General features: G+C 34.5%; 1 protein-coding gene across 5 annotated transcripts in view; it reads left to right on the top strand.

Annotated features, from left to right (window-relative positions):
* LOC6031757 (BUB3-interacting and GLEBS motif-containing protein ZNF207) overlaps window positions 1-12,315 on the top strand; it is a 40,864-nt gene extending 28,549 nt beyond the window's left edge. For 4 of the 5 annotated variants that reach the window (XM_038258401.1, XM_038258399.1, XM_038258398.1 and 1 more), the window contains one exon: window positions 12,076-12,315. In XM_038258401.1, coding sequence (XP_038114329.1) covers window positions 12,076-12,170 — 95 coding nt within the window. In that variant the 3' untranslated portion in view covers window positions 12,171-12,315. Of the gene's footprint in view, window positions 1-1,180; window positions 1,433-12,075 lie in introns of all 5 variants that reach the window. The other variant, XR_005277882.1, reaches the window with a different exon arrangement.
* Window positions 12,316-12,996: the final 681 nt, after the last annotated feature.

The raw sequence follows: 12,996 nt of genomic DNA, 5'->3' as shown, positions 1-12,996 counted from the left end.
GATTTTCTTTTGCGTGATTTGCCTCCTCTCTCTTTCGCGGGTGAAGAAAATTCTCAAGCGAAATTGATTTCTCTGCGATTTTCGCAACGGCGGGATACGATCGCAGCGGAATGATAATTAAACCTGATACCCGCAATATGTTTTTTTGAAAAATATGATTTCTTGCGAAAATCGACGAAATTGGCAACACGGCGCACAGTGGGCGATATCGGACCCAAAATGTGTCAATCTATCAAGTAAAATTGTCTGATATTTTCGATAAAATTATTTTCAGATTTTTAAAATATAACCTAACATTTGAACAACGTCCAAAAATTCTTTTATTGCGGAATTGGGGTTGAATGGGCTCTAGATAATTTTTGCGGTGTTTTCACATAAGTTAAGTACATTTTGAATGGCAACTTAAAGCCTCCTTGACCCTTTGCCGTTTCGTGCGGTGGATGAAACCATCGCCAATCGATTTCCCGGTTTTTTTTTTACATAAAAGACACTAGTTTTCATACATGAGAACCAGCCGCGTTTAAATAAGTACGATTTTGGGTCCGATTTCGCTCAATTTTCGTCAATCAAAACAATATGGAGGAATCACAACAAAGTTGGCTTACACACTGATCGAGTAATACCAAATTAAGCTTGACAGAAAAAGGCGGAGAGAAAAAGTGCGGCGAGAGTGGAAATCGCTCGTTTCGATTTGGTGCCAGAGCGACAAAATATTTTTTCAGTGGCGTTTATCCTCGCGTTCAACACAACTTGTTACACTCAGAATTAGAGTTGATAAGTTTGCGAAGCGTAGTGTCAGATAAGTCGCCGCGAAAATTCGATTTATTTCCGAAACCACAATAACCGGTGAAAACTTAATGAAGAAACCTATTTAAATAGGAAATGTGCAAGAATTTTTCGAAGATTTTGTGTAAATGGACCAATAAGAAAATAAATGTTTTATCCCATGTTTTAAGTTGCTTTCTCTACTATAATATAAAATCTCCAAAACTAGTATAATTTAATGGTATTCGATGTATTTTTAAAAAACCTCGCAACATAAACATTTGAACTTCATTTATGTTTTCTATTTATGTTTTGTCATACAGGGCAATTCCGTAGTCTGTAGTCGTCAATCAAATACAAATCTGCAACTCCATTGACGACGTCTTTTTCTCCACCTTGCTCGTTTACTCCTTAGGAATTATTTGAGTAAATCTTCCACCCTTTTTCGCACATCTGTAACGGGCAAACGCGCGTCCAGAAGCGGCTGACAAAAGAAAAAAAAACATTTTCTACCACTATTGAACAAAAATGCCAAAAAATACGAACTTACGCCCACACCCTCTATTTGATCCATCAAATCTACTACTACATCAAATCTACTACCACCACCAGAACAGTGAAAACAGACATACTTCGAAAACACCCCAACTCCATTTGTTGCAGCCATGTGAGTTTATGTCGACTTTCTACCTTTACTTGTTTTTTTTTTCCTGTTGACTTGGTTTTTTCTTTCTTTCTTTGTTGTGTTTACTCATCAACTGTAACTTTTCTAACACAATTTTCAACTTCTCGGGTTTTGGTCGTTTTTAAAACTTTGCGTGTTTTTTCGTGTGTTTCCTTTACTACACTTTAGTATTCTAGTACCTCTTTTCTCTTACGCAAACAAATTTGTTTGTTCTTCTAGTTGTTGCTTTCCTGTTTTTATTTTGGGTTAATCTTGGAGTGTTTGCGAGTTATCTAAACCAGAGTCTGATGATTCGTGAGTGTGGGTGTGTTTGTTCTTTTTGTACGGCCTAGTACACGAATTAATCCGGCAGAAGGGAGTGTACCCTCTGAACAAATGGCTGTAAGTTTGACTTTATTTTCTACGACAGAAATTTATCTCTACATCACTGTGGCATAATCAATGTTATCAAAACAAAATACACAAATAAATCAAGGTACAAAATTTCACTCATAACGTTGTACATAAGTTTTAAGTATACGAAGCGTAACGTTGCATGTGTTGAGAAATTTCGTTTTATTTTTGAGTTTTCATTACTTGATATCGCACACCACCACTTTTCACCACCATCCTTTTGTGTAAATATAACCAGAAAATGAGAAACATAATAATAGAAAAAAATGTCGACGTGTTCGCATTAGCTGCGCTGCTCTTATTATAAATCCGAGGTATGATTATTTTTCATTGTAGCTACTTTAAACAATAAAAAAAACAATTAGATATCCGTGTACCCACTCGTTACAGGTTGTTGTGAACGAGAAGCAAAAAAAAACATAAAAATCAAACTCACGTAAATTTAACCAACACTTTGACGCAACCGTGTTGGTGCTACGCCATACGATTATAGGCTCGCTCGCAGAGCTTTTTTTTTGTAACGCTTCCGGCTAAGTTTAAGTTTAGAAAAAAAGTGTTTTCGTCTTTGGTTTTGCGCAGAATAAATGTTCAAATGCTTTAATTTGCTAACGTTATTAATAGACAAGGAAAAGCCAGTGTGTCAGTGTTTTATTGTTCTCTAAAATCTAGCTCATTTTAAAACTATGCATGTTCGGAAAGTTAAGGCGTTTTGTAAACATCTTTTTGTTCATTGATTGGACTTCTCAAATCATATCATTGAATATTTTGAAAATGTATTTGAATAGCACATTTTTTTTTTAATTATGGGGAACGTTGCACAATTAGTTTATTTTATTTTTGCATTTCCCTTGTAATTTTCGCGACCAAAAATTTGCAGTGCCCAGTGCGTCCATCCCGAAAATTTCCGGGATTTTTCCAAAACCGGGAATTCCCGAATCCTGGGGTTTTTTAACTATTAACCCTCTACAACCCAACCCCGCCTCTAGACGGGCTTCTATTGAAAAAATCGCCAAAAATCAATTTTTCAACCAATTTTTGATCTTCAAAAAGCATTGGAAAGAAGAACTTTTAAAATTTTGGAAAATTTTAGGGTTGGAAGTTTGACTTGTTTTATGTGACTTTGCCAATGTTTTTAAAAATGTAATTTTTTTAGGGGTCAACTTTAGCTGTGTTTTTTACTAACATTTCCTATATTTTAAGTAAAAAGAAGTATGCAGTAATTTTTCTAGTGCCCCAGACTATGCCTCTACGCATTTATTTACAATTTAAACGATAATGGTTCCATTTTATAGCAGAAAATCTGAAAAACATGCAAAAAATTGAAAAAGTGACTGTAAAAACATGAAAAATTTAGATAGGCAAAATGTAATGATAGGAGGTGGTAGAGTAGGCCAAATACTACCAAAAACAAACATAAACTAAACAAGATAAAGGCGAATTAAAATACTAAAAAAGAAACAAGAAAAACATAAAACAAGAGAAGTAAAGTTTTTCGTAGAACAAAAGTTGCTCAAAATGACCTCCTGAACAAGGGAAAAATAAAAATTTTGGAAAAAAAAAATTTGGGCAGTAGAGGGTTAAATATTTTGTTCAGTGAATTCTCGACAATGAAAAAAAAACAAATTTTGGTCTGGAAATTCAGATCAGTCAGCATTAATGGTGCTTACTAGGGAAAATTGTTTAAATTTTAGTTTTCTATTTAATTATATTTATATTTTTTAAAAGACTGGATTTTATATTTACGTGTACAGTCCAGACTCGAATATCCGAAGGCCTCGGAAAAAATCACTTCGGATAATCGAATCACGAAAAATATTTTATTTTTTTTGGTTGTCTAATTTTTGATTGGCTTAAGTATGACCCCTAAACTGCCGTTCTACGCATAATTGTCCCATGTTCAAAAAAGTACAAATGAGAATAACGCAATTGAAATTTTTCGACCGATTTCTGTGTTTCTACGCATAATTGTCCCGTGGATTCGTATTCGCCCTAGGTGTCCCTAATCGCCCCAATTAGCAGTTTATTACCCTTATTTGTGATTCTCTTGCTTTACAACAGGTAAACAAGACATAATGCTTCGTAAAACTAATGATTCCGTTTGAGAAAATACTTGGTGGGACTATTATGCGTAGAAGTTTAACGATTGGACAAACAGATTTGGTGTTGTTTTCAATGAGTTTCCGAACAAAGTACCAGATCTTATGTTTTTTTTTTTTGAATTTTTTTTGAAATTAAATATGTCTTTATTGAACTTTCTTATAATAATTACATTTCTTTTACATGCTAAGTGGTATGGCCTAATGCTCTTCATCTTTGTTATATTTTTCGTTTTATTATTAACTGTTCACATTTATTTTATTTACTTCAAATTGTTATACATTATTGCATTAAATCGAATACATTTGGGTAAAAAAGAAAAAAAAATCACTTTTACAACTAATCCTAACTTAAAACTAAAAAAAAAAAAATCATTGAAATATTCAAAATCACTAGAACGAGTAATCTACGAACTGTATTTTAAGATAAATGCTCCAAGCGTTCTTACTTGTTCCTGGCGAGTTTTGCACCCACGCAGTGTTGTTGTCATCTCGATGAAAATGTTTAGAAGTTCTTGTGGTGAAAACAGGTCACTACTGCCTTCATCCGTTGATGCTGGTTGGTTTTCCCTCGGTTGCTGACTGAAGCCAGGAGGTGTTGTATTCTCTGCAACTTTTTGCCGCTGATTCAACGGCAATGGCTGCAGATTTGGAACCACTCGAACAGATCCTGCTCCAGGTGACGCCAAAGCAGGAAAATCCACGTCCGTGTATGCTGGTGGTGTTTTGCGACGATTTGGTTGGTGCCTCGTCGTCGCTTGCTGCCGAATTTTTACAAACTCAGCACGTTTTGGGCAGCTCCGATTCTTGGTAGAATGGTCGCCGCCACAATTGAAGCATTTCGCTTCGATGTTCTCGTTGATTGTTTCGCAAGCTTGTGTTTTGTGCTCACCTCCGCAGGTTGCACAACGACTCTTGATGAAACAGTTCCTTCCACCATGTCCAAACTGCAAACAGTTCGAACACTGTGTCACGTCACGGTGCACTGGACGATAACGTTCCCAAGTCACGATGATGTTGAAAATTGCCCGAACTGCTTTCAGATCAGACGGCGATGTCGATCCTTTCTCGAGATGAACCAGGTACAGTTGATCACGATACTTGATGTCCTTGTTGTGTCTCGTCATCTTGAAGACTTCGATCACGTTCAACTTAAGAGTTTTGAGCTCTTCTTTCAGCACACTCACATCCATGTCGTATAGGCCTCGGAGGACCTGTTTCATGGGTCGTTTACCTGGATAGTCATGGCTGTAGTATTCAATCTTGGTGTTGTTCAGGAAATCCCGAACGTAGTTGTAATCCTTTCTGGTAGGTAGCAGAATTTTGAGTCCATCAGCACACAAGCGAATGGAAGCTCGTAAAGCACCAGATTTGATAAACCCGGTCAGCCAATTTCGCACCGAATCCGATGACGATGTTTTCCCGTCGTTCAAATTCTTCCTTCTCGCTCACGTCCACAGAGAGGGTAGCGAACTGGTTTCCAGACGAATTTTGAGCGTCCTTGCTCAAACTGCCTGGCTTTGCAGGCATTCTTTAGCTTCTTCAAATCTGCCGATCCTGCTGGTGAGGACCGCCTCTTTTTCTTGCCGTGAGGCATTTTTGCACTTTTTAAGCACTTTTCAGGAGCTAATATTCAGGAGTACCTCACTGAATGATGGTCCACAAATGAATGACCAGATCTTATGTGTTTTTCTTGAAGTACACGTCAAACTAAACTGAAAAATGTCATAAAGTCAAAATCGTCCAAAAATGACATGGGACAATTATGCGTAGAACGGCAGTAAACTACGTTAAAGTGATTTTGAATTTTTAAATCCAAGCCAATATGGCGGTGACGGAATATTGAAAATATGCACTTTATTATTTAACAGGCAATCAAATGGGGTCGCAGAACTCGAATTTGATGTTCAAAATAAGAAAAAGAAAAAAATCTTATTTCCGATAACGTACGATAACTCATTTTTAAAATCTTGCTTACATTTTCTTAATTCGTCAATATCATGTTAAATTTTCAATGCATTTGTTTAGAATATATTTTTTGATAATGTGGTAAGTCTAAAAGCATTAATACAAAAAAAAATCACAAAATACCGTAATTTTTGAAAGTACTCAAATTTTCATAGTTTGCAATATGGGTATCAAACGAAGCGAAATTTTACCTGTCTTTTCACTGTTTTTGAGTTTAATGAATGAAATACTAAAGATTTCACGAAACACCATATATTCTCGAAAGTACTCAAATTTCTATATTTCGCAATATGGGTGTCAAACGATTCGAAATTTTGCTTGCATTTACTGTTTTATAGTTTTTTGAGTACTTCATTCAAAAAACTTTAAAACAGTGAAAATGCAGGTAAAATGTCGCTTCGTTTAATACCCATATTGAAAATTATGAAAATTTGAGTATTTTCAAAAATTACGGTATTTTGTGAAAATTTTAGTATTTCATTTAAAAAACTCTGAAATTCTCTTGATTTATTCTCTCAGTCCGTGCTTTTTTTATCTCTTGAAAATTGTTTTTGAATTGATATCAATTGAGATTCCTAAATTGTTGCAATGCAATAAATTATCCATGCAAAAAAAAAATGTGATGATGAAGTTATTTTTTGTTCTAATATTCAATATAAGTTGTAAACGGTGAGTACACGAAGCAACTTCTTTAACAACTAAACAAGTCTTGTCTGCAACCAATGGTTATGGGAAATAGTTGATTTATGTGTTTATTCTCACTTTTGAGTTCAATCGGATTAAACAGTAGCATTTCTGGTTTCACTATCGATAACTGTTACCATCATCAACTAGGTGAAGTAGGTGGCTTGATTTGTGTATGAAATGGGGGAAAGGATGGTTTTTTTCACTGCACCTTGAAACAACTTTGCTTGTCACAAATTATGTTAAAACAACGGGTTTTGGGTCCTCTAAAACACCAAAAATTTGACGATAAAGTTTAAAATCCTTAGCTTTAATAAAAAAATTGTTTTAATTAGAAAATCAATTATTAATAAATTATGACATGAAATCTAGATTAAATTTTCAAAACAACCTATCCCTCATGGGTTTCCTATGCAGATAGGGCCTTTTGAAAATTTAATCGAGAAATCAGTAATTACAAGTTCTCAGTGTTAGTGCTTTCGATGTTTCTTGATGTCTGATTTGTCTTAAACTTGTATTGTTGTGCAAATAATGAGTTTAAGTAGTTTTTTTTACACCGTGCGTCTGTGTGGCAACTAACAAATTTCGTAACTAAATAACTACTTTGAACGTGTTTATAGCTTAACAAATCCAAAAGCTTAACTAACCCTCAATGCTTCAATTGTCAGCCCCCCCTCACGCGTGTGCTCCGTACAATTCTTCAAAATGTTTATGTTATCCTCATGTTTTACTGAATTTCAGCAAGATAAAAAACAGCATCAGAAAACACATGAACCTCACCCCATTCAAACTCTAAGTAACTCTACTAATTCAACAACATGCTAGGTATTTACTTGTTCTCAACTGTAAACAGGACCGAATTTGAGACGTATCGAATGATTGATTTATACAAAAAAAATGTTTGTTGTTTTCTTTATTTTACTATTCTCACTAGCTAGATGTTACCCACTTTGATCAGCTTTCAACCAGCACTCTGCCGTTACATTCTTCTTCTTTATTTCTAAAGTGTAAATTTATTTTAAGCAAATTACACGCGTTTTCTTTAGTTTGTTGCAAGAAGTGCCATTGTTTGATTGTTGATGCCGTGTAAAACTAGTGGTAGAAGTAAGCAAAATCCAAGCGAACAAACGTCACAAAAATAACGTTTAAAATATACGATCCCCTCCTAGAACAAACAAAACAATAGAGAAAAAGACTCAATAGTAAAACCAAACGCAACCAAATACACACACTTGCTCATACCAAGGTTAGTCGAAGTTATCATTTCTACCTCTTACTTTCGCGATGTGCTCAACGTAAGTTTTGCTTTTATATTTATTATTACACTGTTTCCATTACTATCTTTATCTCTCTCTAACTGTCTTTGCATTTTTCTTTATTTTTGTCTATTTCATTTATATTTTTCATTACAAATCGCGAATTGGTACTACTTGGTGTATGTATTTGTCTTCAAACTAGGTTGCCCAACACTGTTTTGTTCCTTAGTTCTTTAGTACTGTGCTAGTTGTAAATTTAACTAGACTGCTTCCTACTCATCTTTGGTGTTTAGTTAACTATGTTGAATTAATATCTTAATGGTATTTTGAACAACATTAGAAAGTACAGTAAAGCTTCCATGATTTGACGAATTTAAAGCGTTGAGTTTTACTGTATGATAATGAAAAATTAAGTTGCCTTTCAAAAAGTTATCTGTTTGATCATGTTGAGGTGACCTCAACAATAACACGATGTGTTATGTGTGATATATGAAGCAATTTTAAGACTAACATAGATTTAGAGTTTTCAATGTGTTTTTTTACTATCTTAATCTAAATGTGTTTCAAGTTTCATTTGTTTTCAATTTCTTTCAACTAACCACCGTCACGCAAAACTCTACAGTGCTCGTTCAAATGAAATCACAGGGTTAAAGACGTGCAAATCTGTACTGCACTGGTAAAAATTAAATCAATTTTCAACAAGAATTTGTTGTTGAATCCAGATTAGGTGTTCTTACTGAATAATGGTCCGCTGAATCTAAATCCGGGTTCAGACTTGCTCAAAAAATGGTCACAAAATCACAAAAAAAAAGTAATATCTCGTAATAGTGGCAAGAAACCCTCTTTTGTTTCTACATCTTTTTTGTAATGGTCTGTTCTAATTGGCTGATATTGTTACACTCTAAAAAAAACAACCCTGAAAAGGTACAACATTCTACCTTCATAAAATTACATTTTCCAATTTTTATGAGGAACAAAAATAATAAATTAAGAATTAGAAAACCTACCCTCATATCTAAAAAAAGCACTACAGTCATGCCCCGGTTTTGCACGACTCTGTTTTGATTCGTACAGCTGCCTCGGTCAAGCACGGCCCATTTCTTAACTGAAGCATAGAGCTTATGGCATTTTACCTATATCCTATGTACAATAGGGTGCCCAGAAAAAATGACCAACTGCTGCTCCACAAGCGGAAAACAGTTTATTGGGTTATTTTAAGCATCTGTGTGAATTTTGAGCGAAATTGGATGAGATTAACTCATTGATACCCGAGCCTAAAGTTGGTGAAAAAAAATGTTTTTCATACAAAAATGACTTTTTTAAATCGCTAATAACTTTTCAAGATCGAGTTTTACAGCTTTGGTATGTTCTACAAAGTTGTAGAGCATTAAATTTTCAATAAGAATCTCACTTTTGGGAATATTTGGATGGGAGTAGCGCACCGTCCAGACCAAACCGTAAGAAACTTGGGTTTTCCATACATTTTTTCGATTTTTCCCATACAAACTTCACCTCCAAGTATCAATGGGTTGGTTAATGATGCTCATATTTGGCCCAGAGTCCTAAAATAGGTCAAGGAACAATATTCAGCTTGTGGAGCGAGGTTTTGAAAAAAAGTCACATATTCTGGGCACCCTAATGTACAATCATCAAAACTTTAAAAAATTGTAGTGTTTTGGAATCGGGATGATGTCAGCTATCCATTGCAGTTATAACACAGATCAATGTCTGTGGTTATAATTACATGAAAATTTTCACAAAATACGTATTTTTCCAGTATTTTGAAAATGCAATGTTTCTTTAAAAATACTTAAAATTATTGTTATTGCAATATGGGTATCAAATGGTCGGGATTTTTCATAGATTTTGAAAGTAATACTTTTTTAAATACTCAAAATTTTCACAAAACTCCGTATTTTTGAAAAAGTACTTCAGATTTAAGTTTTTTAAAATATGAGTATCAAATGATAGGGATTTTCCATACATTTCGAATGTTATAACACTATTTTTTTTAAATAATCAAAATTTTAACACTATTTTTTTAAAATAATCGAAATTTTAACAAAAATACGTATTTTCGAAAAAGTACTCAAAATTTTAATAAAAAAAAATAAAAAAAATGGAAAAACAGTCCAGACTCGATTATCCGAAGTTTCGACAAAAAAAATCATATTTTTTTATTTTCTTATTTTAAACATCAAATTCAAGTTCTGCGACCTCAATTTAGTCAAATTTGAATATTTGATTGGCTTTTGAAATGAAAAATGCATATTTTCAATAAGTTACCTTCGCCATTTTGGCCGCCATCCTTTAGATCATTTTAGAGTTGTTAATGGGTGACCATCTAAAATAAGACAACGAATTTTTTTTTTTTTCGTGGTTCGATTATCCACAGTGAATTTTTTCCGAGGCCTTCGGATAATCGAGTCTGGACTATACTCAAATTTTTCAAAAGACTCCGTATTTTCGAAAAAGTGCTCCAAATTTCAGTTTTTACAATATGGGTATCAAATGATCGGGATTATTTCATACACTTCGAAGGTAATAACACATTTTTTTTAAATACTAAAATTTTTCACAAAACTACGTATTTTCGAAAAAAATACCAAAATTTCAGTCAGTTCAGTTCAAAACAGAAATTTTGATTATTTTTTTTCGAAAATACGTACTTTTGTAATTATTTTTTAGTATTTTCATAAACTTGTTTTGCCACTTTCGAAATATACGAAATAATCCCGATCATTTCATACCCATATTGTAATAACTGAAATTTGGAGTATTTTTTTAGGAAATTCTTAGTTTTACGAAATTTTTCAGTATTTTCAAATGTTTGTTTTAATATTTTCGGTATGTATGAAAAATCTCGATCATTTGATACCCATATTTTATTTTCAAACATTTGTTTTAATATTTTCAAAATGTATTAAAAATCACGATCATTTGATACCCATATTGTAAAAACTGAAATTTTGAGTATTTTTTCGAAAATACGTAGTTTTGTGAAAATTTTGAGTATTTTCAAAAAAATGTGTTAAACTTTCGACATGCATGAAAAAATCCCGATCATTTGATACCCATATTGTAAAATACTGAAATTTTGAGTTTTTTTTTCGAAAATACGTAGTTTTGTGAAAATTTTGAGTTTTTGAAAAAAAAAAAAATTTCCAAAATGTATGAAAAAATTTCGATCAGACCCATATTGTGAAATACTGAAAATTTGAGTATTTTTTTAAAGAAAATACGTAGTTCAGTGAAATTTTTTATTATTTTCTAAAATGTGTGTTATTATTTTTGAGATGTATGAAAAAATCCCGATCATTTTGCGCAGCCACTCTTTCCAAGGGATCCTGGAGGTTTGTTACGCATAGCCTTCTTCTTGTCATTTACTAACATTTCTCGACTTTTTTTATTAGGTCCTATAAACATATGAAAGACAGTAGGTTATAGGACCTTTAAAAAAAAAACTCTGGATTTGTAGTGGGCCATTGCATTAGAATGCATTGACACATCGCAAACGTTAAAGCGGCCAGGCTTACTGCGTGAGGTTTACTGCTGAGATGATTCGTTGAATTGGATTGAAATAACTGCAATTGTTATTTTGACGGTCAAAAATGTGAAAATTTAGCAACCTTTTGTTGGGAAAACCTGTTATAAATTATAGCCATTTTGAGCAAATCTGGAATCAGATTTGGATTCAGCGAAGCAAAAAATCACAAAAAAACACGCTGTATTTTAGTCTGTGAAGTAAAGAATGCATCAGTTGAGTTTTGCGTGTAACACTTTGTCTGTCTGTCTGTAGTTGAGTTGCTCTATCCTCACTTCTAGTTGGTTTCTTCCATGCATCAGTATCATCACTATTGTTGTTTAGTTTTTTTTCCTTCCAGTATCATTTCTATCTACTGTTCTGTATTTCGTGTAAGAAGTAAATATCCCTTTTCCAAACAGATAATAAGTTGAAATGCCAAGCCATTCATTTTACAGTTTATATTGTGAAACAATATACTTAGTATTGACATGATTGAAATCAGTTTAAAAACTTAATTTAAACTATATATATATAAGACACATTCGTTTGCTTTGTCACCACGACGATAGCAGAGTGCCGTTTCCGGTTTCCTTTGACCACCAACCCCCGCCCCTCTCCCGGAACACCCCAAAACTAACGACCCGTCTCGATTTGCTTTCTCTTTTCCCGTTCTCTCTCCTGCTCGCTCGCTCGCTAACACAGGTGGCCTCGTACAGATCCAGGGGATGCCGCCCGGCATGGGCATGATGTTCCCGGGGCACCCGATGCTGCCGATGTTGCCGCCTCGCTTCCGGTGATCAGCTCAGCAACAAGCGCAGGGGCTGCTTCCCCTGCTGCCACTGGCGCAACTCCACCATCAACTTCCGACGGTTGTGGCTGGACCGGGAACCACTGCCGGGGCCCTGTTCAACCTGACCCTGGCCACACCGACGGCGTTTGTGTTTCCCTGATGTGGCGGCAGCGGCGGCAGCGCAGCGGAGATACCCTTCAACGGCAAGCAAGTGGCACTTTATTCTTTTTCTTAAATTATCATTACTATCCTTATCACGCGGTAGTCACGAGACAAAGTGTGGTGTCTACTAGAACTTAAGTGTAGGGCCTGCTGAAGCTCTCCGCGTTCCGTTGTTGCTTCAGATCAGAATTAGGTGTATCGTGTAATGTGAGAGAAATTCTTCAAAGAAATTATGATATTAGTGGGGTTGGGTGACACAGTTAGGGACGCAACTTTGAAGTGTATTTTAAACGAGAAGTCATTGGCGCGTGCATTCGGCTTCTGGTGAAAGAGTGCGAAGGTCGTTTGTATCATGTATACAACATTTACGGCTGTAGGATATCTTACAAACATGATGTTTTTTTTACAATTAAAGTTTTTTTTGTTTATTTCAATTGACGATGTGTAAGCATTGGTCCACTAACGGTGTATTTGTTGTTCTGGCTCTCTAAAACTCACTTTTGTTTTGTAATCAGCATGACATGCTCTCGGTTGACATTTCATTATTGAGAAATTTCGTTTTTTTGTACCAATTTCTTCACCTCTTATTGTTGCACTTGTGTAATTCATTATTACAAGGATTTGTTATTTACTTTCATTAAGAATTGCGTAATTCGCAATTACTCCTTTGA

This window comes from Culex quinquefasciatus, chromosome 2 (assembly GCF_015732765.1).
Source record: "Culex quinquefasciatus strain JHB chromosome 2, VPISU_Cqui_1.0_pri_paternal, whole genome shotgun sequence".
Taxonomy (NCBI): domain Eukaryota; kingdom Metazoa; phylum Arthropoda; class Insecta; order Diptera; family Culicidae; genus Culex; species Culex quinquefasciatus.
This window is presented reverse-complemented; position numbering and strand designations above follow the sequence as displayed.